This window comes from Fusarium tjaetaba (assembly GCF_013396195.1).
Source record: "Fusarium tjaetaba strain NRRL 66243 chromosome Unknown NRRL66243_c0000196, whole genome shotgun sequence".
NCBI lineage: Eukaryota > Fungi > Ascomycota > Sordariomycetes > Hypocreales > Nectriaceae > Fusarium > Fusarium tjaetaba.
In genome coordinates, this window is record NW_023501392.1 from 49,506 (window position 1) to 76,322 (window position 26,817).

Here is a 26,817-nt window from a genome sequence, read left to right on the forward strand (position 1 = left end):
GCTTTCATATTGTACATTTAGTCTTTACAGTACGTTATCGTCATACATAATCATGCCAATATACCCCCTACACATCCATCCGTCATGGTATCACGTAGGAATAAACTCCGCCATGCGGTATCCCCTATTTTCTTGCCTCCTGACCTCTCTTCTCTGAGCCCACATCGGGTCGCTCAGGGACTTCGATGAGGTGTTTCGAGAAAAACGCTGGCCACGGCATAACCCTAATATGCTCGAAACCACGGCCTTCTTGTACCTGCTCATCGTACCAGTCCAGAGTTGGTCTGAAGACAAAATCCATCGTTCTTCCACGGTACCCCTCACTCCTTTTATTTTCGCAATGCATAAACAGACGGTTTTTGCATTTGGTCGGCCGATCCATATTCTTCCCACGAGGAGCATGGAAGACAATCTTCGGGTCCTCATCTGCCGCATCATCTGTCCCCGTAGGTTCATCAACGTCCATTGCCTGTGGAGAGGGTGACCGTGATCTGATGGGCGGATTTCCTGACCTGACTTCCCTCCATCCCTGAGACCTCATTGCTGGATGTCCGGCTGGAATAGATACCTTCAGATTCTTCATAAGATGCTGAAGCTGGTGGATAGTAATATCGACAGGATCGGTCAGCCCCTGTGGAATCACATTTGATCCCTTAATCCATACTTTCACTAGTGGCAATTTGTTGTAAGACTCTTCTGCAAGCCGTATCATTTCGCGTTGTGCTTCAATAAGTTGCCCATCGTAAACGTGTGCATTGTCCGGCATTTTCATGACAGGATCCCATATTATCAACTCCATCTCACGCCAAGGCTTCCTGAATAACTCAACAGGTCTGTATACAGCAATCCACGGCCGTCGATTCTTGTTAGTGGTTTCTCGATTGTCGCCGTACTTCCAGGATCCGTCAGTCGTGTAGCAGAAGGCCACACCAGTATTGATAAAGGTATGGGCATGAATTTTTGCGTTAAAATAGTGAAGACATCTATCGTATGTTCCGAACTCGGGGAATTCATGTGCCATATCCATATTCCAGTAAGAGACGGGGCGATTGAAGACTGTCTGGGGGCCCCAAGACCTGTCCCGAATATCGCTTTCCAGTTGTCTTAGGAAGTGCTGGAACGATACTCCGTCATCAGAGGGGATTAATTGTAGTCTTCTCTGAGGTGCTCTCTCCGAAGCTGGCTGATTCTGCGCGACAAGGGAGGAGGCGGCAGGGTTAACTTTTCCCCAAACCTCGTCTGGGTTACCCGAAGTTGAGGGAGTATATTGGGGGATCCGGATCTGGTGAGTGAGTCTCTGGATGGCAGTATTGGAGCTTGATCCAACCACGGTAAAATGCCGATACTGGTCTAAATTCAGAATAGACCACCACCCGAACCAATTGACAAGACTCTGCTCATCGTTGCCATCAATCGAATCAGGGGCGAACACCACAACCGATTGATCATCGTCTGAAGGTCCTGCTACCTCTCTGACATGTTGCGAGCACTTGAAAAGAGCATCAATCTCTTTCTCCGCTGTCGCTTTGTCTTCTTCGCGTACTCGGGTACTTTCTCGATGCGTCTCCCAGTCTTCCTTGACCATAACAGCTACCTCGTGAACCCAGTTCTCAAAGTCGGCACATACAATGAGCGTAAAAGTGCCGCGATGTTGCTGCCAATATTTATAAGCCCACTTGAAGAAAGCCCAGGCCTGCTGAGGTTGTGAGATAACAAAACTGGGAGTAACTAATACAGCTTTCTTTTGTCCGCAGATAGTTTGCAGAGTGACATCCCCAATCCGGGATGGTTGGCCAAGAGAGGGATAAAAGGGCGAAGGTTGCAGAGATATAGAAAACAAGCGGAAATTGAAGTTGTGCACGTTGTGAAGGACAGTCCAGACCGAAGGAAACAGTCGCGTAGCCCATATTGCTTCTTCATGCACAATGACCACGCCTTGGCCTAGCTTCCTGAAGCTAGCCCAGTGTCCAGTGGTGAGGCTAGAAAGCAACCTACACTGAGGGTTGCAGCTTCGCAGCCATGCGCTCAGAAAGTAAGCTTCTTCCACGGCATTCGTTGGAAATACCAAGAAGAAGTTGTGGTTGCCATAATCCATGAGGGTTTTTTCTGGTAGTAATTGCTCGTACTGGAATCCCAAAAGCCGGTTGAAAACTGTCGGTATCATTTGTGGCAGAACGTCGCCACCGCCAACTCCCTCTGGAAGTACAATCGGCGCAAGCGAGCGCGTTGTCAGGTGCGAAGAAGGCCGAAACAAGTGATATTGTAGCAACACAGACTTGTCAAAGGATGCATATAGGAAGATGCACAGTTCTTGTTGATACAGGAGGACTCCAACAGACCTTACACAGAGCCAATTCGCAACTGTAGCCAAGCTATCTGGGTCGCCACTGCTTATCACTGAGCCGGTGCCCAGCTTAGCAGCAGCTAAGAAAGCCTCTTGAGACCAGAAGTCCTGCGTCATACAAGAGTGTGTGAAGATTAGGATGGGGTGCTGTTCAAAGATACTCGACCAAGGCTGCCCATTCTGATCCTCGTCTCTTTCAAAAATAACCGAGAATGTTTCCCGACTTCCTGGGCCAAACTGCACCTCCGTGGTGATGGACTTGTTAGAAGAGCTCGATTCGTCGTTCATAAGAGGGGCTCTCCCAGCCCAACATTCTTGATTGTCTGAAGCCTTCGTCTGGAAGGTCGACCCGAATTGTGGCCCGGTGTTTTGCTCGGCTTCACGAGAGTCGTCTTCTATCTTGATTGGGGTCGTCGCTCGAATGAGAGAATCCTCGCGCAAGAAGAGACTTTCCTCTCTTTCTCCGCGGGCGGGTATCATTGCCTCTTCAACGGTGCCCCAACTAATTGACTTCTTGGGCTTTAACCTTGGGGCCTCGGGCATGGTTTCAGTAGAGTTCTGGTTTTGTCGGAGGGGTTTGACTGTTTCGTTCGGAATCTCGGGGCGCAGCGGTAAGGCAGTAAGACCGTTGACAGATCGCTCTGCTGGGTTCAGAGAGATGAGGTCTGTCGGTAGCCTTGCGGGCGCAGCGCTTTCTCTGTCGCGGCCTGCTTTCTGTATGAGATTCACATACCTTGGCTTCAAAAGTTTCGACTGTTTTGTGGAATCTTTAGCAGCTTCGGCGAGAGTCGTGCGCTGCTTTCTCACTGTGCCCCCTGAAAACACATTTCCTGTGAAGGCTTGCGCAGGCCGGGTCTTGCGAGCCTTTGTCGGTTGCCCCTTGCGTAGGTGACTATCGGTCCGCTTTATCGGTCCACGAACGCCGAACTTTGATGACAAGAGGTTGCTCGAAGCCACTGGCTTTTGTGGTGGTCTCTTATTGTCAGCAAGGACTTTGCCTGGTTGCCGTCGCAGTGGGGGCTTCTGACTGGCTGTAGTTGTAGTCGCAGCTGAGTTCAATGGCGGTCGTGAAGGATGATGGACAGACGCTATGCTGTTTTGACGACTACTTTTTGGCGAACTTTCTTCACTTAAGCTTACGGAAGCTCTTTGTGTTTTGTCGAAAGAATGTTGTGACAGTTGTCCGACCTCAACATCCATATCGATGTCTGTGGCTACAGATGGACTAGAGACGATAGAACCACTGGCCTCTTCACCATCCGGAAATCGATCAGCCCATTTCAGATGATCTTCCATCTCTATGAACGAGGTTTCCTCTTCGCCTCTCAGCCTTCTGCGCCGATTTCTTTCTTGGTGGCGGTCGAGCTTGGCAGCATATTTGGACTTGACAGCATTCTTCCAATCTCGAATGTTCTTGAACATATCAAAATCATCCCGCGATTTTGTTCTCTCCCAACCTTCCAGGAGGGCATTGCTCAGGTTTTCTACAGGCTCCCAGGTTGCCTCGCACAAATCAAAATTCTCCCATTCGATGAGATATCGTGGGAGGCCGTCGATAGGCCATTCGGCCAAGATTTCGTTCACGTTCCATTCCTCGTCAGAGTCGTGCTCACTGACGATGGTGGAGACTATTGATTCACTATCGGAGTCATCCATTTTGGCGTCTTTTGGCGCATGCTCTTCATGTGTATCTTAAGGTTCAACCAACAAGGGCCGCTGATGGGACGTTCCCACTCTTAAGAAAAGAAAAGGAGTCAGTCGTGGTTTGGCAATGAATGAGTTGGGGAAGTCAAACTCACTGAGGTTTACGGTTGAGTACAGTATGTTTCGTATTAAATAGAGTTGATTTGAGTTCGTGAGTTTGTTTTTATTGACACCTTGACGCAATGAATGAACTCCCAAATTTGAATGACAAAACCTGTCTTGGGTGAGGGGAGAGAGAAATTATAGAAATGAAATGAGATGGCGGGCCGGTCTTGGTCTCTTCTTTTCTCCGTTCTCTAACATAGTAATAAGCTAGGTTAGAGCTTCACTCAGGCTGGGCGCGGCGTGTGGGACTGGCTTGGCCTGGGCTGCTTGGAAAGTGCTAGACAAGTCGCGAGATCACGTGAGTGACTTAGTTCATCGGCGTTTTTGTTTATCCCTCAAGGTAGGTCCCTAAAATAAGTAAGTAGTATCTAAAATAAGGTACCTGAGTGAGGTGCGGCTGCAAAATCTTGATCAAAATCATCATTTACGACTTGGAGATCAAATTATCTGTATGGGCAAGTGCTTCATCAGAGACTCGTATCATCGTCGATGGATATGTCAGCTCTATGTCCTTGGTCTCTCCGTCCTTTTCATTTGCACTCTCCCCTGCTTGTCAAGATAGCCTAACCTAGACCCCGACCTCATTGCGGCCATCCACCTTTTCCTTTCTTTTTAAACGTCTAATGACGACTCGAATCTTGTTGGAAGCATCCATACGGCAGATTGATCAAATTTATCAGCCTCTTCATTGCCAAGGAGTAGGTAGGGTCTAGTTTTATATTGTCACAATTGTCAAGATCGTTCTTCATGCATTGCACCCATAATGAACTCCCTGTTGTGGAAAGCAGCAGCCAGGTGATGGGCATGTTTCTAGCACCCATCACTTCATGATTTTAAAATCAGGAAGAGCGCCCAATATTCAAAGATGCCTTGGCTCGGCATTTCAATCATTATGGTTATATAATATTCTGATGTCCTGCTTAACTCTATGGTGCTGGCAAACACAAGAAAGAGGGAAAGGGGCCAGACTAGCCAGGTTACAAGAATGCGCATTAAAACTACAACATCATAATATGCGACCAGGTTTGCAAGGAGTATCGGGTTTAAGGCGCTGCATAACTATCTGAAAGCGGTCAGCGATCAATCTGTAGGTTGCAATGGTAGAGAGCGATATTGACGCGGTTAGTCCTAACAGGCAGCGTGAAAACCCAGTTATACGGATGGATATGTGCTATGAAGAAATGTATATGATGCAGCCATCCTCCTGAAATACATCATACGGTTACTAGTTCTGGCCTATCACATCAGAATGTGTCCGGATTCGGTAGCTGACAATTACATCTACGACATGAAGCTTTCTTTGTCGTTGTCCTATTCCATCCATAATATTAGGTTGGCAAATTACCTACACACTAAGGCACACAAGGTAGCTCTGACCAACAATCCACCCAAGAACAGCCATTTTTGGGGACAGGTTGCATTCCCTTGATTTCTTATACTGGAACCTAGCAGTGATGGATGCGAACAGCACCACTTTCGCTACCTGGCCACAGTGGCAGAGTGGATGTCTTTGTGCAACCGCTAGGTGGCTACCTCCACTAACAACGAGGCGTCGAATCCTAGGTAGGTAGGGCCCTGGCTCCCCCCTACCTAAAAACATACAGGCAGCCAGTGGAGGGCAGCTCCAGTTAGAATTTAGCCCAGCCCAGTCTTTACCCCTCGGCACGGGGACTGGACGTACCTCGAGGTACAAACAACCGCCTATCGCCAGAGCCGCGCATTCTCTCCCTCTCCACATCCCACACCTCAACGACGTCGACTTGTCTTTCTCGCAGCGCCAGCGCACTCGCCTTCAACCTCACCCTCATCTTCGATACACCAACTTGGCTCCTCTCAGTAATATCCCTGAAGCAACACCACCGTAGTCATGGCCAACGACGAATATGATGTACGTCTTGCCCCTCTCCCTACCCTCCTTAGTCTTTCATGTCCCGCCAGTTGCTGACCTGTGGGCCCCCTTTGCAGTTCCTCTTCAAAGGTGCCGTCATTACCATCTCTCAAAGGCCACGCCTGGTCCGACGTTTGCGACCGCCCCTTACTGACATTGTGAACCTGCAGTCGTCCTGATCGGAGACTCTGGAGTCGGAAAGTCCAACCTTCTTAGTCGATTCACCCGCAATGAGTTCAACCTAGACTCAAAGTCGACCATCGGTGTCGAGTTCGCCACCAGATCTATCCAGGTCGATTCAAAGACAATCAAGGCCCAGATTTGGGATACAGCTGGCCAAGAGCGATACCGCGCCATCACTTCCGCCTACTACCGAGGCGCTGTCGGTGCTCTCCTCGTTTACGACATCAGCAAGCACCAGACCTACGAAAATGTCACACGATGGCTCAAGGAGCTGCGGGACCATGCCGACGCCAACATTGTCATTATGCTGGTTGGAAACAAGAGCGATTTGCGACACCTGAGGGCTGTTCCCACCGAAGAGGCCAAGTCTTTTGCCAGTACGAAAATCCTACCGAACTTGACACAGGAGGATCCCTCTGATTGACACTTTTGCAGGCGAGAACCACCTATCCTTTATCGAGACGTCTGCCCTCGATGCCAGCAACGTCGAACTTGCGTTCCAGAACATTCTGACTGGTTCGTTATTCACCCGGTCTCCTCAACCTCTGTGGCTCGAACTGACAATATGGACAGAAATTTATCGCATTGTTTCAAGCAAGGCCCTTGACAGCGGTGACAGCGCCCAGGCCACCATAGGCGCAGGCACCAATATCTCCCTGAGCAAGCCTGCCGACGACGATGCTGCCAAGGGCGGAAAATGCTGTTAAATTCCTCGCAGAGCCGTTTGCAGTCGGATATAGGGCTTTGGGGGTTTGGGATACCTGGCGTCTCGTTTGTCCCCGAAAATGCTCCTCGCCAAAGGAGAGTGGAGGAGGCGAGGAATCGTGATACGTCTTTTTTGATATCAGAAGGCGCGGTTACTTCGGCTTTCCTTTGTTCTTATTTTTTGTCATGATGGTTGTCTTGGGGTTGATGCGTCCAACGATCGCTGCGACACGGTCATCTTAACGTAGCTGAATGAATTCTTTATAATGTTCGCCCTCTAATGAGCTGTATCTCCGTCCCCCCCAGCCTTCCATTCTGTATCACCTCGCTTGTACCGCATTCAAGTTAAACGCCACAATCTGTGTACGCCTCCACGTCATGCTGATCAGATCCGTCCGGACGTAAACAGGTACTGGCGCCGTGGGTGATTTCGCATCGAATTCATTTGCTAGTAGCTAGTGCACAACTCGTCCTCAGGATCTTCAGGTAGCGGGGCAGTTCACCCAACTCATCACACTGAATGCAGCCTCTAATTAGGTGCCAGTAGATATTTACCTGACTCTGGTGAAGCAATGGGTGGGCTACCTTATCCATCTACTATTAGGCATGGTCCGATCTTGGTACTCTACTATCCTCATCTCACGCAATGCATTCCTTAGGTTTAGACCAAAGCTTTCTGAGTGGCTCTGCCTGTCTGCTTCAGAAAACATGTGCTACTGCATGTCCCCTGAACTATAGAGGACCCCCTAGCCCCCCTGGCCCGGCTTGTCTCGACTGCTAAGGTAGAGCGGTGTCGCGGCCCCACCTCGATACCTCCAGGGTCCCCCACTCTCTTATCGCGATGGACGGGACCTTTCAAGTCTTATCGATACTCAGCCGACTAAATTTTTTTTGGAAAATTGTCCACCGCGTCGCAAAGCCTGGTCCAGTAAAATCATCACCAAGTTAACACAGCTTTTTCGATAACCGATCTCAATCACGACGTTGGGGTTCATTCAAAATGGCTGCTGTCTACAAGTCTATCTCCAAGTCCAGCACTGCAAAGGCCGAGGCGCCTAGCAATGGCGTCAAGAAGAACAAGCAGAGGGTTCTGATCCTCTCTTCTAGAGGCGTCACTTACCGGTAGGAAGCTCCACGACTCGGATGTAGGGCGCATTCCACTAACATTGCTATTCTTCTCAAGACATCGCCATCTTCTAAACGACATTGCGGCGATGCTCCCCCACAGCCGAAAAGATGCAAAATTCGACTCCAAGACAAAACTGTACGAACTGAACGAGCTGGCCGAGCTCTACAACTGCAACAACGTGCTCTTCTTCGAGGCAAGGAAGGGCAAGGATCTGTATGTTTGGCTCAGCAAAGTCCCTAATGGGCCTACCATCAAGTTCCACCTCCAGAACTGTAAGAGTTGACACCAGACGATGCTTTTATCCAGGCTAACACCAAACAGTGCACACCATGGAGGAACTTCATTTCACCGGTAACTGTCTCAAGGGCTCGCGGCCCGTTCTCTCCTTCGACGGCGCTTTCGACAAGCAGCCTCACCTCCGAGTGATCAAGGAGCTCTTCCTCCACACCTTCGGCGTTCCTCAGGGCGCAAGAAAATCCAAGCCTTTTATCGACCACGTTATGGGATTCAGCTTTGTCGATGGCAAGATCTGGGTTCGCAACTATCAAATCAACGAGGTCGAGGCGACAGCCAAGGAGGGTGAGGAAGAGGAAGAGACAACCAAGTCTCGATCTGGCAAGCCAGATACCGATATCAACCTGGTAGAGATCGGCCCCCGATTCGTTTTGACACCGATCGTTATCCAGGAGGGCTCTTTTGGTGGACCTATTATCTATGAAAACAAGGAGTTTGTGTCACCAAATCAGGTCCGAGCCGATATTCGAAGGACAAAGGCTTCGCGACACAACGCCCGCGCAGAGAAGGAGGTGGAGAGACGGGTCAGGAAGGGCGACCTTGGACTGCGATCTGTTGGCGGCCAGCGACCGGCCAAGGATGAGCTTGATACCAAGATGTTGTTCGCCTAAAACCTTTGATACGTTACCTACCGATATAACCAAGTACTTACTGGCTTGATCCATTGGATCTGAACACCGGGACGGGGTGTTGGAGTTCTAGGTTATACTGCGTTTTTATTTGCCAAAAGAGAGAATATTATACTTTAGCTACCTACCTACCTACCGTTAACGACACCGTTTGTCTTATTTCGTCCTCCCTAAATTGTACCTCCCGGTCACTCACCTAGTTATAGAGTACCTAATCAAAGGCAATAAAAAATAAGGTACTGAGTTTCAGTTCAGGGTTGTCAGGTCAGGCCTGCTTGAAGGCTTAGTAGGTATCGCATCATCACTAGCCCGCCCGGATGAAACTCGGCAGATTGTTATCAGTGCGTAACCCAAGTCGCGACCTTGTCATGACCTACTAATATCAGTCGTCCCCCTTTCCTTCTTCATCCTCATCCTCACTGTCTATTCAATCCGTGCATGTTGCAGACAAGCATTGCACTTGAATACAGCCATGAGAATCACAGTTGCCCAAAAGCCGATGCCTGTGTGCATCTCTACTTCCGTCTCAAGCCCCAGTGCCGGGGTGGCTGAACAGTAAGCCCCGTACCATTGATGCTTCAGGTGACTCAATAGTGAGATACCTTGAAGCGACGAGGGCCAGGCTGCTCTTATTACAACACTTTTCTCATATCAAATCTCTCACGGTGAAGGCCACTACAATTTGAGGATACAGCGACTTGATTTTCTTGAATCTTGCCTCCTCTACAACGTCTACAAAGTACCATTACAAGTAAACAAAATGCAAAGTCTATCAGGTCCGTTCTTTTCTCCTTTCCAGGCATAATTTTATGCCTAACTTGCTCATAGCACCCGTCAAATCGGCGACTCTGGTTCTGTAGTGAGATTGTATAATCGCGTACGTGGTGTACGGACGAGGACCGTTGTTGTCGTCTTTACATGCAGATATTTTGTCCACTCAAAACCCAATCTTTACAATTCGGCCGAATATATCTGCCATCTATCCCCAAACCCTTTATATAAGACGTCCGACCAAGTTGACGTCTGTAAAAGTAAAAATGGCACCGAAAATGCCCAAAAACCATTGCCTTACTGAGCTTCCAACTGAGATCCTTCTAGATATCTATCAACAACTAGACCTGGATGGTGTTTTCAACCTTTGCGCCACTCATAGGACGCTACACGAACTCTTTGACAAGAGAAAGGCCTCGATATTACTTCCTGTCCTCGTCAAGGAGTTCAGTCCGTTTGATGAGCTCCTTCAGGTTTATACGGCTTCAGTTGAGGATCTCGATTCCCGCGGTGGACTGTATGCTCCACGTAGAGTCGTGTTTAGACGATTCCTCGGAGACACTGGAGTGGTGTTAGCTCCGCTTTCAGAGCATCAGCCTGCTGTATCAGTGGACGTTGTTGAAGGATTCATCACGTTGGACAAGCCAGGCAAACCCATCATACCCCGTGCTCAACCACTGAAAACTGTTGTTCTGACTGAGAACGATCTGAAGCCAATTCTCAGTTGCTGTTCCCTTGTACTGAGATGGCAAGCCAGGTTCCCTCAGATGAGATGGTTTCATGAGCCTGAAAATTGCCGTCTGCTTCGCGAGCATGAGGCTGAGAGGTTCCGCAGAGCCATGTATCGATGGTGGCTCTATGGTTTCTACTTTCACGGCGACTTCCCCCGACCGTGTGTTGGGCTTCCAGAGCCCGGTGTGGATGACGTTAGACTGAGTCAACTTCGATTATACTCCACGTGCGAGCTGGTAGAGCTGATGGACCTGGTTGAAACCATGAAGGATGTCGTCCTCCACTATCTCTGCCCGCGGCTTGACCCTAGTCAAGACGAATATGTAAGTTTGTATTCAGACTTTCGGGGTTCATTACTGATATGCCATCAGGAGGGCTGCGATTCGTATCTTTATGATGTTGTCGACCGACCCGACTCTTTGGTAAGAGGCTGGCGGGATCAGAGTCGTTGGGGCCGTATCGTAAAGACTTACTGCAAACTTGGCCCTAAAGATCTCATGCATCTGTTTGAGAACATCTATAGCTACCCTAGAAAACGCCTCATTGCGGAAGCTCGGTCTCTTCAACCAAATCTCACTTTCGACCAAGAATCTATCTCGGTGTCAACACAATGTGTCCTGGACGAACGACAGTGGTCCTTGAACATGCCTACTTTGCCTGTGGATGGCCTGGGAGGTGTGATTGACTGGGATGATGAGCGCGACGCTGAGCGCGTCAAGTTTGGAAGTGATGCCAGTCTGGATGGGACATTGCCAGGGGGGGCTCGGATGCTTCGGTCTTCATCTCACTATTCGCCTCGTGGGGATGATGGATCTTATCTGGAAGATGTCCAGCGACAGACAAGGATGGAGGGTAGGTATATGGTTTCGTTCGCCTAGGCCTGAGTGCCGTCGATAGACATATTCTCGCTCCTTTGGTTGACCACGAAGTTTACGGATGGTCGCAGTATTTGTTGTTTACTGCACGTGGATGGTCAGATGTCGTCGAAACTAAGCCCAAGGCTTCTCCTAGGTATATTAGAAATGGATTCTCTCATTGAGTAGGTGGCCGTAGTGTCTCCTGAATCGCATAATGCTAAATGCTAAATGCTACGGTCTCGCCAGTCCATTAACTCAGTGCCTTTCCCTGCCGATTGTGACTTACTGCCGTTGACAGGTACCATTTGTGAAATCTGGAATGCTTAGCAGTCGCAGTCCAAACCAACGTACATATGTAAGGAACATTGCCCTTTCTACGCAAGGTAAGTATGAATCAAAGAAGGAGATTATCAAACTGTTTGCGGCCAAGCAGTAGCCCCCACTAAGTTGGTAAGGTAACTTCGAAAGTTAGGTGCCTTATCCATGGAAGTCGGCCGCGGGTCACTCAGTGGCCAGTAGCGCCTGAAACCATAGGGGAGCCCGCACGCCAAAATCAACCTCCACAGCTGAGCCTCACTTCTCCTTCCACTCCATCTCATACATCTAATCTCAGAGCTAATATCGACCACCGCGATTAAACCCGATCGCGCATCTCAACCCACCACTCAGCATTAGACTTACTCATATCAAACTTCTCTAGAACCTCCTTACAAGAGTCTAGCGTATGCTCTCACGTCTTCATAACCTTTCCTCGCTGTTGCGATCGCGCCATACTTAGCAGGGGTAAGTGAAGTGTTTTGTTCGTGTTGGCATCATCATCTTTCACATCCTTCTAAGTGCTTTGATGCACTCAGCTCTGCAAAAATAGGCAGAATGCCCTTGCATGTGCCTGGGTGCCAAGTGAATCAAGGATGTTATACGCTTGTGAAAACAATGACCAGCCGTATATCATTTTGGCTCATGTAATTCACTTCGCTAATACGCAACTTTTCTTTGTCCTCGAGCACCTCCTTTGTTTCCCCAGACAATGATGGTCAACAGTTGCTCGCAAACTCGACCATAACGTTCCTGACTTGCTTATAGATCCATCTGTTAGTGTTTGTTTACATCAGTAATCCATAGGCTTTGGCTCTCTCAAGCATATTCGCAACTCCTGGGGTCGTCAGACCTTCAGTGAGGATATTGGAGATTGCCTGCCATGGAGACAAGTATCACAGAGGCTGTTGATCATCCAATGAAGGATGCAGAAGCGCCTAATGGGTTCAGCCGTACTAGCAACACCAGCATCGACGACGATGATACGGCATCCGAGGATCCATGCGAGGACGATGAAGATCCAGCACCTCAAGATATAACCTTCGATCAGATGCGTCGTAGAGGTTTGCTGCCAACAGGCTGTTGTTACGATGACCGGATGAAGTTGCATATGAATGCGGACTTTTCACCCAACGCACATCATCCTGAAGATCCCCGTCGCATCCACGAGATATTCAAGGCGTTCAAGAAGGTTGGCCTCGTCTATACAGGCCCCGAGGCAGAGTTGCCAAGAATCATGCGGGAGTGTCCCACGCGTTATATGTGGCGCATACCTGCTCGTGCTGCCACCCGAGAGGAGATTTGCCTCGCCCATCATCCTGATCACTTTAGCTGGGTAGAAAACCTTGACAAGATAAGTTCGGCCGAGCTTCGAGAACTGACTAGGCAATATGATCAAGGGCGGGAATCTCTCTATGTTGGTAGTATGTCTTATCAGGCCGCCCTACTTTCAGCTGGGGGAGCCATCGAAACCTGCAAGAACGTCGTGACTGGTCAAGTCAAGAACGCATTCGCCGTGATCAGGCCACCAGGCCATCACGCAGAGTTTGATGCGCCAATGGGGTTTTGTTTCTTCAACAACGTCCCAGTAGCAGTCAGGGTCTGCCAACAGGACTATCCAGACATTTGCCGAAAGGTTCTCATCCTGGATTGGGATGTTCACCACGGTAACGGTGTTCAAAACATTTTCTATCAGGACCCAAACGTCTTATATATCTCTCTCCATGTCTACCAGAACGGTCTCTTCTATCCCGGTAAACCCCCCAACGATATGACACCGGATGGTGGAATCGACAAATGCGGAACAGAAGCTGGCCTTGGTAAAAATATTAATATCGGCTGGCACGACCAAGGCATGGGAGATGGGGAATACATGGCGGCATTCCAGAAGATCGTGATGCCTATCGCCCAAGAGTTCAATCCAGACCTCGTGGTTATCTCTGCGGGATTTGATGCTGCCGATGGCGATGAGCTAGGGGGCTGCTTCGTTTCTCCCAGCTGCTACGCTCATATGACACACATGTTGATGTCCTTGGCTGACGGAAAGGTTGCAGTGTGTCTAGAGGGAGGGTACAATCTTAAGGCTATCTCAGTGTCTGCAGTGGCCGTTGCGAAGACACTCATGGGTGAACCGCCACCAAAGATGGAAATTCCTAAGATCAATAAGGAGGCTGCACGCATACTTGCCAAAGTTCAAGCTCATCAGGCCCCATATTGGGAATGTATGAGGGCAGGCATTGTTCGAATTCCTACCGACATCCAACCAACGATATCCAGCCGCCTGCATGACGTGATCAGAAACGCTCAGAGGCAGGTTCTGCAAGCAAAGCACAACATGATACCTCTCTACATCCAGCGCGAGCATCTGTACAAGTCATACGAGAACCAGGTCCTAGTGACACCAGGCCTCCACAAGGAAAAGAAGGTTCTCATTATCATTCACGATCCGTAAGTTAATTGCATGAGGAGAGGGCTATAGCTTGTGTCTTGACCACTGACATCATCTCTTAGTCCCGAGCTTCTGGCTCAGCCAGATGTTATAGACAGATCTGTCGATCCTCACAATGCCTGGGTGGTGAGTAGTTGTTATACATAATACGCGATGCAAGAACTGATAAGAATAGGTTGATGGTGTAACAGACTACATTGACTGGGCAGTTGATCAAAAGTTCGGTGTCATGGACGTTAATATTCCAGCCTATGTCACCCACGACGAGGTCTGTGATCACATTTATTAGCAGTGGTTGATCTCTAACCGTTGGTTTAGGAATCCGACTCTTATGTACCTGGTTTCAAAGAGAAGGCTCTCTCGGAACAGATCCAGACGTTGGTGTGTTACCTGTGGGACAATTACTTGCAGCTCTATGATGCCAATCACATTTTCGTCATGGGCGTTGGCAATGCATATCTTGGAGTCAAAGTCCTTCTCATAAACCGAGGTAAGTCGACTTGCTGATATGAGCCTCTATCTCAAATGTTTTCTGAAACGTAATAGATTGCAAGTCTAGAATCTCTGGGGTGGTAAATTTCGCCAATGGAACGCTCAGGCCAGTCAAGTCAGAGTTTGATTCAGATCTGTCATCGTGGTATAAAGAGAACTCACGTGTCTACATTGCAGGCGATCATGCATGCTGGGCTGATCCTGATCTGACTCGAAAAGTTAACAAGCGACGTTTCGGGACAGTCGTTCGCAGTCCAATGTTTGGTTTGAACAAGATGATGGCGCATCACGCCAAGGAGGCGCGAGAGTGGATTCTCGAGAGGGTCGAAGAAGTAGCAGATGCTGATATGACTGAAGATGAAAAGTCATAGATGCGGTCTCGGAAACGATGTTAGTTACAAGTTAGGAGAAGCTGGGTGTTCCCTTGTATTGGAGTAATGTTCTTGCTCTAGCAGGTCTTGTGAGTAGCGCAACCAGAGATAGAGTCTGTTTTCCTTACGCGTGTTCTTTATTATATACCTTTAGGCAGCGCCTTTGAGACAGTGCCCTATAGAAGTCATGATAACTGTCGCACGGATATGACCTTTAATGTTCCTGGTCTTGAAGCAATACAGTGTGTGTGGTATGTGCATGTCTCCAGTGAGACTGTGCTTATCTGCTATCGGATCAGGGTCCTACTCCGTAGAGGACTCGTACCTTACCTTACCTCTAGCTACTAACCTAGGTAGGTTAGTCACGGAAGTCGGGATGCTGAATCTCCGACCTCCCTGCTTTAGTCTTCGATTTTTGGAAACTCCACTGACTGAACTTGCGACTCGCACGCGTGCTTGCGCTTTCATAAAGCCAAATCACAACGCATCGACAGAAGCACTTGCCGTGCATCATATCTATCCTTGACTAAGGCAAGATGGATCGCGACCGAGGTCGAAGGTGAGTCCTAAATCGTTTGCTTCTATGTATTTATTGCATCTTGCTTTCTTCCTCGTCTTGGTCTTCATCATCATCACCCTCATCGTTACGTCTCCCATCGTTTTGCGACACCATTTCGACATCTCTAGCACCACCCGTCGACACCCTCGAAACACGCTACACGGGAGCCTACCCTGCCACTTTGGAGCAATACGACTTGGTCCACACACGTCTCGCCCTGCGGCCCCGACCCAAACTCTAGAGAATATCGACCAACTGAGTAGTTGTGCGATGGATGGTCATATTGGGATGGAGGGAAGCGGAAGCGACTCTCAAGAAACCATCGAAGATATATCCGAGTTCGAGCAGTCGCCTGGCGAGCTTGTGCAGATTGTTCGACGACACTGGTACATTGGCCAGGTTTACCGGGTCACCTGCGGACGGCCAAGCCATCTTCATGAACTAGGCCGTGAACTAATGGGGATATTGATGACGGTCTCGCTGCACTCTCACCCACATTTAGCATATCGCTTCGGTATCTCTGTTGTTCGAATTTCTATCCTGGATGCATATTGTAATGTTCTTGGGAAGTCAGAACTTTCGATTAACCCATGCCAGCCCATACCTTAGGAGATGCTGCTGGGTTCCCTTCCATTTTGCCGGCATTTCGTCCCAATCCACAGGCTTGTCAGAGCGAGGATGGATAGGATTGCTGGGGAGACTGAAGCTTGGAAGCGTGTCAAGCGACGCTGGCCGTATTATCACAATATTCTGGACCTTGCGCTGGAATACCCGAGATTCCGCTAGCATCGCCTAAGACAGAGACAGTACTCCTGCCTTTCTATTGATCTTGACCGTCGCACAACATTTGGTCTGACCTTTGCCAAAAATTGGCAGGGATCATGACGACTCAGCAGGCCACAGTACGCCAATTATACTTCGCTCATTCGTCTTTTCTTTTCTTTTTCCTCTCCTTTTATGCCTTTCTTTCTTTGTTTTCATAGCGTTCTCTATTTCACACCCACAAAGCCTCATGATTCCCGAACAAAACACTGACATGAAAAAAGGTTTGATGATGGGGAAGTCGTTAGATACGGCGCTGGAGAGTCATGGAGGCCCACTCCTCGAGACCGGTCACCTAGGCGGGTTAGAAGTCCGGTTAGAGAACGAGCAAGGAGCCCTCGACCTAGAAGTCCACGTCCCCGGAGTCCAATTCCTTCTGGATCCGATAGCTATGTGCCGGGCAGATATCCACCACGTCGTAGGTCGAGAAGTGGAGGAGACCGATACCGGCGAGAGCGATCAAGAGAACGCGAGAGTCCGCGCCGGCGGGAGCGTAGTAGGTCTATGCGGCGGCCGTCTCCTCGACGTAGTTTATCCCGGAGAATTTCTCCTCCGCGTGGAGCGGATAGATATGAAAGGCCCCGGTCCCCTGCCCCTGGCAGAGATTGGGACCGCGATCGTGAGAGGGTCAGGGATCGGGACTGGGACCGTGACAGAGTACGCGATAGGGGTCGTGACTTTGAGCGGCGTGACGAAAGGTGAATTGACTTGCCCCATGTTGATAGCGTGGGACTAACTGACAAAAGGCGGCGATCTAGGTCTCCATTTGGTATGATTCGCCGCGACAGAACTCCTCCTGTGCGGTCTCCCGTGACAGGTCCTCGTGGTGGCTCATATAGACCACGTTCGCGTTCCATGAGTCGACGCGGCAATGACCGATGGCAGTCATACAGGCGCGTCAGCCCCCCGAGAGAATCTGGAATCTCATCTGCGATCACTTCTCAGTCAGCCTCTGGAAGATCGTCACCGCGACCGAGTTCCCTGAGAGCTCGTTCACCACTTCAGTCCCGAGAAGAGTCTCCCCATCATCATGCCATGGCTGGTGCGGCACCACCAAGGGAGACACCAAGGCCTGGACCTTACGATATAAACACATCAGGCCCCACTCGTTCACCGCCACGAGGCCCTGCAGCGCTGAGAGCTCCTCCAACTGGCCCTGCAGCAAACAGAAACCCCGCAGGGCCAGTATCTTCACCAGCCCTGCCTCCTCCCGCTCGGAATCAGACACCTACGGCTCCTCCTCTGCGTTCAGGTACCACGAGCCCAACCGTTCCCCCAGCTGGCCCACGAGGTTATGTGCCTCCAGCTAGAGGTGGGTTTGCCTCCCGAGGAGGCAGAGGTGGCTGGAATCAAGCACCAGCAAGACACATTTCAGGACCTTCACCAACTCCTTCAACTCCCAGTGGACCTTCAGCTATTCCCACTGGCCCACGTGCGACTCCGTCAAATACATCGTCAGCCTCGACAACGACGCAACCTCGACCGTTCAATCCTCCGACTGGGCCATCAGCTCAACATGCTGGTAGCGCACGGCAGACTTTGGCGCAATCCATGCTTGCGACACTCCCCCCCATCATCCCCGGCGGCAAGTTGGACCCTTCCATGACGCCTCTCGCTCTTGGCGTAACTCGAGAGCTTGAGCCGCATTATCGCAAGCTGAAGGACGAGGAGGAGAAGTTGAGAGATGAACTGCATGCGAAGCAAGAGCGGCTAAGGAAAAGTCTGTACACGTGGAATAGACTCGAACGTGACTCGCGAGCGTGGGAGATGCGGAGTGACCTGAGCGAGAAGAGCATGAAGAACCTGGCTGGTGAAGGCATGGGTGGTGCTGCATTTTAAAAACATGTGGCACAAGATGTTATTAGGAACTTGGTGCTAAAGGATTGTCGTTAATGCTTGTATGATTGTCGAATATGCAGGACTGGGTTCCTGTAAGCGTTGCTTCCATTTGCTTCTGGCCATGAAAAAGCTCAAGACTTGGGAGATTTTCATGTTTACTTCCATTGGGTCGAGACGTCCTGCTTGTACAACAGTTGTATGAGAGATAATAATTATGATGAGCCTATCGTATGTGAATTCAGCCTAGCTATTGCCTTTGGAGTGTGAACTGTACCAGCGCGTATAGCCAGCCTTATAAATTGCCTCTTTTTTGACTGTTAGTAGTACCTAGTAAGGCCCCATGATAGGCGTGCTCGTTTACTGAGGTATCCATCATGCTCACTCATAAGATGCGCCGGTATCTCAAACTCATGTGCCAATATCATAAACACTTAACTAGAACATAAACTGCACTGTAGGTTCTAATTCCATGCAATTTATCAGCGTGTCGTATATCAAATATTCATGAACCTTACTTATACCTACTAACCTAGCCTACCTACCTTACAGTAAGATAAGCCAAACACACCCACCACCCCACACAGTCTCGATAGTACGAAACAAAGCTGCCCGCCCTATAAGCCAACGAGGAAGAATCGACAAGTTTGAATTTTACCAACTGCCCACGCGGTGATTGCAAGGTAGAAACTGAGCCGTGGCCTCGCCAGACTCTGATTGAGCAACCAATGTTACTGTATTCAAGGCCAGATCACAATTCCTGCATCTGGAGAAGCTTCCAGGTCCAAGACTCGGTTGCCATGTGCCGCAAGACCAAGTAAAAAGGTACACGGCCACGCTTCAACACAATTTCATGAATGATTAGGACTCACAAACTGTCCTCCAGTGTGTGCGAAGCTGAGGTGCATTCATCTGTGATTGAAACCGTTCTCACCATGCTTTGCAGGGGTTCGTGCGTACCTGAGAGGAACCAGCGTGACATGACATAGGGATCTGGGCCATACACTCAAAGAACGCATGATGCATTACGCTGGCCAAGTTGTTGGAGTATGCAGTAGTTAAGTCTTAGTCTATCAAAAGACATGGCGAGTGGGAACATCTGTCACTTTACTGTAAAAACCAAGTTGTACCGCTTCGAGACCGTTCATACTATATCCTACTAATACTCATATATGAACTCCAAAAGAGCCAGCAGATGCTGCATTCTAAATCTAAAAATGCTAAGTCTCTCTGAACCTCAAGTTATCAGCTACGATAGAGAAGTCTTTGCTCAGTTAACGCCAGACAAAGACTGCATCATCTTCCTCTTCATGGTCGCCGTCCCACTCGTCGTCCGACTCAGCGCGGTCATCATCCACAAAGTCTTCCATACCGTACTGCAATTCAGTAGGCTTTTGGTTATCGAATACAATTGATACAGTAGTACAACGTCCTTGAATCGTAAGCGGCACATGCTTCTTTTCACTCTCAGCCTCAGCCTCATCCCCAGTCTGACTGGTTGCAGTGCCGGACTCGGCTTCTTCGTCTTCTGCGTCAGACTCGAACTCATTCTCATCCGTGTCGGGTTCGGCATAAGTTGGCCGACCAAGCGAATTACGAAGAACCTTGGAGCTGTGCCTTGAATCAGAGTCCGAAACGTGTGCCGCTAGACGACTGCTTCTCCGAGATGGACCATCAGACAGCCTTTTTGACTTTTGCTTCTTTTTCTCCGAAATCTGCGCAGATGCTTCCACCTCTTCCTCTTGTGTCTGCCGAAGAGAATACTTCCTTTGCGGAGGTTCGTATGGGCGGAGGAAGACTTTATCCAGCTTCCGCCTCCATTCGTGCCGCATATTAGCACGGGCCTTCCAGGGTATGTTGAGCATTGTCTTGACCGCAAGATGTCGTAGATTTGGCAGAGAACGAGCACTATCTATGAGGGAATTGAGGAACATTTCGGCAGTCTCAACACTCCAATATCGGACATGTTCAAAATCAATGATCCGGAGGCTTGACGGCCACTCTGGCTTTTGGTGCGGCAATAGCACTTGGTCGTACAAAGGGTCAGCGTCATTGTTGGTGTAAGACCGGGATTCATGATGGCGAAAATACGAGAGGTTCATGTATAATTCCTCTAAATTGGGACATGCAGCTTCCAAAGTCGTTAGGAAGACCATGTCTAGAGATTGGTTGTGCGACAAGTTCAGGCTGCGCAAATGTCGGCCATGCGTGTGTAGGAATGGCATGAACTCATCAGACTTGACCTCCCAACAGTTGATCAGTGAGAGATGAGTGAGGTCCCTTGGCAAAAGTGGAAGAAGCCGATCGTTCATGACAGTTGAAGATTCGAACATAAGATGTTGTAGCGATTTCAATTGCGAAATCGCCTCGGCGAGCGAATCAATGACAGCCCCATCTTCATTGTACAGCGCCAGCTCCTGCTCCTCATTGACGCCTTTAGGCCCCAGCTTATAGAGCGAAGGGACTTGAAGATTGGTGAAGCTTAGTTTGGTGAGGTGCGCAAATGAGGGCTCTTGATGTATACGGGCAACATCCTTCATGGTCGCCACAGGCCCTCCAAGCAGGCTTCCGCTCCATTCCCAGCTTTTCAATAGGGTGTACGACTCCTTGTCTCCAGCTGGTCTGAAGGCGGCGAATATCTCTTCAGTATATTGCCATCTCACTGTTTGATCCAGTTGCCTGTAAGGCGGCTGATCAGATTGTGTAAAGAGTAAGACTTCTTTTAGGCGAGGAAGCAAATGGAGGATTCTTGGTAGTATCGTTTGAGGCAACACATGAACATCTACGTAAAGAGTCTCAATCTTGGCACGGTAATTAAAACGAGTCTCAGAAGGTGGGCGATCCAGCAGAGACGCGAACCGTTTGGCCTTTCCAGCAGTGATCAAGGGCGGAGAACGATAAATGGCTGTCAAGGCGGCTTCTGAGAATGCCTTACAAGTTGTGGCAGTGTTTATCAGCCAATTGACGTCGATGTCATCATGGCTAGCTGCATAATAGAAGATATCGGTCCAGGCGGCATAAGGTATCTGCGGGTCTGTCCAGTCTGGAATGACGCCTTGGGGTATTGGTTCGGGTTCGGCGTCAGCGGACACTCGTCGCTTCTTCAAGCTTCCTTTCTTCGGTGCCGACTTTGGTCGTTTCCTCGTTTGGTCCCGTGACTTCGATACTCTACCAGTTCGTACGTGTGCGGCCTTTGCTGACTTGGCGTTATTGGTTCTGCGAGCTCGCGTCTCGAATTGGGCATCTCCATCCTGTTCGCTCTCCGCTAGGGATGGATCGGAGTCTCCATCTTCGGAGGAAGATTCGTTATAACTTATGGAAGTCTTCTGCGACCGTAGGGGACGTGTTGTTGTTCGGGTAGCACGCGTGGTGATGGATTGCGACAGGTTGCGACGGGAGGCTACAGGAACGCTTTGTCGTTCAGTTGCTCTAGTTCGGACCATGTTGTGATGCCTGGTGCCTGGTGTAACGACCATGTTAGTGGCATACTATTAATCTCGCTGCGTGCAAACAAGAGGGAGTGTTTGGCCAGTCCTGTTGATGGTTATTGCAGCCTGGCGCAAGCTGGGCAGGATGGATTGATCGCACCTCTGAAGGCAGAGTTTGGAGGCTTGAAGCTCCCCGCAGTCGAGGTCGAGTAATGACGAATTCAAGAGTACCAAGAAAAATGTGCCAAATAGCGCCAATACGTAGCGCTGCTATCGACTCGAGTGTATTCGGGTGCGCTGCGGTTTGTTGTCAGGCCATGAAGTGGTGGACCGTATCAAGCAAGTCCAAGACTGGGTCTGAGTGTGATGTCGTTGTTAAGTTATTAGGCCCGGGTGTTTGTTTGTTGGAGGGGCAAGGTCGAAGAAACTTGGGGCCACTGCAGGGCACCCGGACGTGAGGGGAGGTATGAATTATAGGGTTTGATCAACAGTAAAACAATATTAAATTGAGCAGGAAACAAAAAACTAGTCAGTAATGATTAATAATATATTTAATGACTACATGTCCATCATGTCTACCTAAAACATCTCCTATCATTTCTTATAAATGATCTCGCTTGTACGCATGCGCCGTCTTATTCTTTCCTCCCACTAGGGAGCAAGAAAACATCATGCCCTGATATAAGGTATCAAAATAAACTCTACAAAAAGTATCTTAACTGTAGCAGAGATACCCTAAGCTTATACCACATCACCTAAGTCTTTTTATCATTTAGGTCCAAGGTCCTAAGTTTTCTTTCCTCTCCTACCAAGTAGACTCCCACTCCAACCTTGTGGTGATGCACCTCGATCGGGTCGGTGTGGAGCTCCAAGAACAGAGTCGGTATGCCGTGGCCAATCAAAGCTACCAATGCCATATCCGTACGCTTCTGTAAACCTGCGAGACCCAAAGTTCACTGAGGGACAGGGAGGGACAGGCAATATCGAAGCAAACATTCAACAGCAAGAATACGAATTGAATTAGTAGAAGTTCATGATACTTTTTATCCTGTCGGAATAGTTTGTTTACTAACTACCAAGTCTCATGTTGTTGGAAGTTTACGTCTCATCCCCATGAGACAGCAAGCTCTGCTTCTGCCTCTAGGATATTTTGCACTCAAACAGGGCGGACGGCACAAAAGCAAACATTTGATTTTCCCTCCTTCAATATAGCCCCCAAGGAGATATCAAAACCCCGAACCAGTCAAGGCTGTGCTGCAAGTCCTATACAATGTAGATTAGTCGCCAGCGACAAGCCATGATGACCCTCTTCATCTCATGATGGATCATCGAAGATCCATGAAGGCATTGTACCATGAGGCTAAAGGGGTCCTGGCACTTCGCCTACATGCATAATCGAGGGGGACCGGACCATGATCCTGGAGAGTTTCTTATTGGAAATGGTCTCTCACTACCTAGAGGAGGCCTAGTGCTGAGAGACTGAATCGGAAAATCTGGCTTGAAACCGGCTCATATCTATAGCAAGTTAGAGGATAGGTAGACAAAGGGACCTTTTTTATGGTGTTCCGCGATCCAATTGCAAACCTACCAGACATTTGCATTTGCAGTTAACAAGAGGCTAAGGGGCTCACACTCACGCTCACCACACAGCGTACTGGTACAACACCCCGCCTGCATGCATAATAATTTCCAGCGGTTAAGTCTCTGCTTGAAGCAGAGTCTCTAATTCGCTCCACTGCCCTGTCAGTGGTCAGTGGATCCACCCCGCTAGGCCATCGCCTCTGAATGGCGGTTGTTGGTGACTCTCGAGTTTCCAGGCATGACGCTAGGAGGGCTATAGGCTCTAGTCCGTAGTAGGGAGTCGCGATAGAATTCCCACCTCACGAGCAGGGCTGCTTCTTAACCTGCCACTGGCACGCGTCTCTTACCGCGCTCTTCATTGTTACCTACCTACCTACCTACCTTACCTTAACCCTACCTTTACTGTCAGCTCTAGTCCCGTCGCTTCTCATGAGGACGCTCTACAGGCTTCATTCTCGCCTACTGCTGCTTCATTTCGATGCAATAGAGTCCGCTGAAACCCGCTCTCTAACTCTACAGCGCGTATCGGGATCAGACAGGGCAGTTCCCAGAAGGAGTGACGGGCAGCGAGCGATAGTACCTTGGCCACAGCACTGAACCGAAACTAAGGTACCTCCTACCTTACCTACAGAATTTGGACTGTCACCACACGCGACCGGGCTCTCGCATCTCCTCCTTTAACCCATTTATTTACATCCACCTCGCTCGAGTACCAAGGACACGCACACAGCACAACACAGCTGCAGTCGCCTTCCCTATCTTAACCTTAGGGTCTCACTCCTGTTCATATTCATTCATAAGCGCTCTTTCTTTTCAACTATATTCATCTCTATCCCGCCTTCTTCACTTTTCTCCTCCCGGTCCGATTCTGCAGTTTGTGGCGTTGCTGTTTCTCGCTCTTGCCTCTAACTATCCGTTGCTTCTGCTTTATTTCACTGGCCTTTTTCGGCTGTCATTTTTCCTGCCCTGACAAACCCGTTCGCATGACGACAAACAAACACACATCAGCCATGAGCGTCAAGGCCATCAACTACTAATATATAATTACTTACGCCTTGTTTCTCATAATCGCAACTACGGACTGCGACGTTTCAACCCGCTTTACCAATAAGCACAGTCACAACCTCTCACATTCTCGGCCAATCTTCACCTCTCTGTCTGTCTGTCGCATTGCGCACCTTTTCCTACCTGGACTGAGCACTGCTCCTCGGATCATCTCATACCGTCAAGGTGTCGCTTTTCTCCGCCATGACCCAGAAAAAGCCTTTCACCAGGACTGTTCCCTTTACCCAGCGCAACTGGGAAGCTGCTCATAACGCGAAAAATATGGGCGCGACCCTCTCAACGCCCAAGAGCCAAGATGATAGTGGCCCTCCACAAAAGCGTCAGAAGCTCTCGGTTTCCCAGTCCAACGGCGACGCCTCACTCATTGACACAGAAGATCGTACGGCTCTACGTGTTGAGATACACAAGATTTTTCACAAGGACTCTAAGAAAGTCCGACCTCTCAATGCTCTTCCTCCAGACGATATCATCAAAACTAAGGCCAAATGCCAAATCACCGTTTCCGATGTGAGTGGTGGCTTCACCCACATCCTATATCGCAGCAGCCAGAGCTGTGACATCGTCTCTCACACGAACCCGTCAGGCCCTCATCGGATTGCTTACATCAAGCCACCTAAGCCATTCCTTGTCCCTAAGGAAAGTATCTTAGTCAACAGGCAGGATGACCCATCCCATGACTTCTCGAACGCATATAGATTGGACGTCGAAATGTTTTCAGTTCAGGATGGCAACTGGCCGCCTCTCGAAGCCCATGAGCTTGGTGTCCCCGCAAGCCAGCAAGGGCCTGTCCAAGCAATTGCCAAGCAAACTTGGATACTGCATAGCGAGTTTCCCCAGGTCTTTGGCAGGATAAAGAAACCCGTCAAGCTCACAGCCGGATTCCACCCACAGCGCCATGAACGTCTGACTAATTATATGATGGATGTAGAATTGAAATGGGCCTCGGGTACCCGACGAATTGACAAGACTGCAAAAAACTGCATTACTGCTTTCGATTCAGACGGCGAGATTTACACCAATGGTGTTCTTGAACCTATATCTGATGATCTTCTCGACAGCGCGAGCCCACCCGAGCTTGAGGATGATATCGATGACACCAGCAGCACTCATCTCACAAATGATATTCCTGAGATAAACGGCACCAACGATACCAACGACACCAACGGCATCAATGGTCTTCAAGACGATGACGAAGAAATGGGTGGTGTGAATGGCATCAATGGGGTCATGCATGAGGTCGAGGATGTGAACGGAGTACAAGAGACGAATGGAGTGAACGGGCATGTTGGCGAAGAAGACTCGTCGCATGACATCTCTCATGATCTAGAGGAAGAGCTAGAAGGCGACCACACTCCTAACCGAGCATTACGAAAACGGAATAACAAGCAATACAACTTGAAGGTACTGACTGCGCAAGCCCATGGAAAAGAGCGCAAACCCCGAGATAAGGCTGGGCAACCTGAGCAAGGCGAGGGTTTCGTCACGTATATGCTGTCAGCTAATGCACCGGTTCACCTACTCTCATGGCAGTGTTGTGCCTGTGGCAACGCTAACGAGTCATTGGACATTTTGAGAGCTCACCTAATGACATACCATCCGAATTATGTGTACACACTGGAAAAGACGAGTCAAGGGCCGCTGTTCCGGATTACTCATGTTTCGGGACCTGCAGTCTCGCCTTCAAAAGAGCTGCAGCTCGGAAAACCCACAAAGCCGCTTGATCAGCAGGCCTACGTTAACGGCGATGACTCCTGGGTAACTTCACGCTATGGCCCAGACCACATGGAAGATGTTGTGCGGTTTTCACCGAAGCACAGCACCGAACGACAACTCTTTGGAAAATCTGGCGAAAGTCCTCCTCAGCCTCCAGCGGCAGTGCAGGCAATGATTCCGCGACCGGAAAAGAAGAAGGTCATCATTCCAGAATCTTGTCAACCTCTCTTTGACCCTGTCAGCAAAGCTCGCCTGAAACCTGGTGAGGAGTTGCCAAAGCCCGTGGTGGATAATGCATGGTTGTTACAGAAGCATCGCGAAGATATCGGCGAATTCTCCGACGTCTCAAAAGAAGAGAAGGAATACATTCGCAGATGGGACGCATTTATTCTTCAAGAAAACGTCACATCTGGGCAATATTTCCGGCGTGCTTGGGTCAAGTTTGTCAAAGAGAATGCCTCTTGGCTGGTGGGTGCGAATTATCGGATGAACGAGTATGGCAAGCACCTGTGTGTTCTGATGGCGCGGGATGTCCTGGATAACGCTAGTGTTGAGAAAGCCGGGAAGCTGATTGACGAGGCACGAGCTCGATTGAAATCAGATGAGGATGCGAAGATGAACGGTGCCAATACGGCGGATGCCACATTAAAACATTCGCCTCGAGCTTCACAAATTACGAGAGGCGCGAATGGGTGTACAGTGTGTCAGCTCCCCGTTCTCGGACCTTCTCTACTCGTCTGTTCAAACAAGGTAATGCCAGAGCTGTCTGACGGCAAACCACTATTAACAATTTTCTAGAAATGCTCAAATCGACTATACCATGCTAGTTGTATCGAGAAGTCAGC

At 49.4% G+C, this 26,817-nt stretch overlaps 8 protein-coding genes across 8 annotated transcripts; 6 read left to right on the forward strand and 2 right to left on the reverse strand.

The window, feature by feature from the left end:
- Window positions 1–124: 124 nt before the first annotated feature.
- Window positions 125–4,000, reverse strand: FTJAE_8847 (uncharacterized protein; the record flags this gene model as incomplete). The annotated part of the gene is made up of 1 exon (XM_037355706.1): window positions 125–4,000. One exon carries the CDS (start codon window positions 3,998–4,000, stop codon window positions 125–127), a length of 3,876 nt encoding a protein of 1,291 aa, XP_037204080.1.
- Window positions 4,001–6,020: 2,020 nt separating this feature from the next.
- Window positions 6,021–6,931, forward strand: FTJAE_8848 (Ras Rab-11B; the record flags this gene model as incomplete). Its single annotated transcript, XM_037355707.1, has 5 exons — window positions 6,021–6,041; window positions 6,119–6,131; window positions 6,212–6,601; window positions 6,660–6,740; window positions 6,798–6,931. 5 exons carry the CDS (start codon window positions 6,021–6,023, stop codon window positions 6,929–6,931), a joined length of 639 nt encoding a protein of 212 aa, XP_037204081.1.
- A 998-nt stretch (window positions 6,932–7,929) lies between these two features.
- On the forward strand, window positions 7,930–8,963 carry FTJAE_8849 (BRX1-like protein; the record flags this gene model as incomplete). The annotated part of the gene is made up of 3 exons (XM_037355708.1): window positions 7,930–8,051; window positions 8,113–8,330; window positions 8,380–8,963. The coding sequence occupies 3 exons, from the start codon at window positions 7,930–7,932 to the stop codon at window positions 8,961–8,963; spliced, it is 924 nt and encodes a 307-aa protein (XP_037204082.1).
- Window positions 8,964–10,018: 1,055 nt separating this feature from the next.
- FTJAE_8850 (histone deacetylase clr3) lies at window positions 10,019–11,362 on the forward strand (the record flags this gene model as incomplete). Its single annotated transcript, XM_037355710.1, has 2 exons — window positions 10,019–10,807; window positions 10,856–11,362. 2 exons carry the CDS (start codon window positions 10,019–10,021, stop codon window positions 11,360–11,362), a joined length of 1,296 nt encoding a protein of 431 aa, XP_037204083.1.
- Window positions 11,363–12,539: 1,177 nt separating this feature from the next.
- FTJAE_8851 (histone deacetylase) lies at window positions 12,540–14,968 on the forward strand (the record flags this gene model as incomplete). The annotated part of the gene is made up of 5 exons (XM_037355711.1): window positions 12,540–14,104; window positions 14,168–14,231; window positions 14,281–14,373; window positions 14,424–14,595; window positions 14,652–14,968. The coding sequence occupies 5 exons, from the start codon at window positions 12,540–12,542 to the stop codon at window positions 14,966–14,968; spliced, it is 2,211 nt and encodes a 736-aa protein (XP_037204084.1).
- Window positions 14,969–16,539: 1,571 nt separating this feature from the next.
- FTJAE_8852 (histone deacetylase) lies at window positions 16,540–18,188 on the forward strand (the record flags this gene model as incomplete). The annotated part of the gene is made up of 2 exons (XM_037355712.1): window positions 16,540–17,006; window positions 17,096–18,188. The coding sequence occupies 2 exons, from the start codon at window positions 16,540–16,542 to the stop codon at window positions 18,186–18,188; spliced, it is 1,560 nt and encodes a 519-aa protein (XP_037204085.1).
- A 1,271-nt stretch (window positions 18,189–19,459) lies between these two features.
- On the reverse strand, window positions 19,460–21,628 carry FTJAE_8853 (uncharacterized protein; the record flags this gene model as incomplete). Its single annotated transcript, XM_037355713.1, has 1 exon — window positions 19,460–21,628. One exon carries the CDS (start codon window positions 21,626–21,628, stop codon window positions 19,460–19,462), a length of 2,169 nt encoding a protein of 722 aa, XP_037204086.1.
- Window positions 21,629–24,442: 2,814 nt separating this feature from the next.
- On the forward strand, window positions 24,443–26,770 carry FTJAE_8854 (uncharacterized protein; the record flags this gene model as incomplete). Its single annotated transcript, XM_037355714.1, has 1 exon — window positions 24,443–26,770. One exon carries the CDS (start codon window positions 24,443–24,445, stop codon window positions 26,768–26,770), a length of 2,328 nt encoding a protein of 775 aa, XP_037204087.1.
- Window positions 26,771–26,817: the final 47 nt, after the last annotated feature.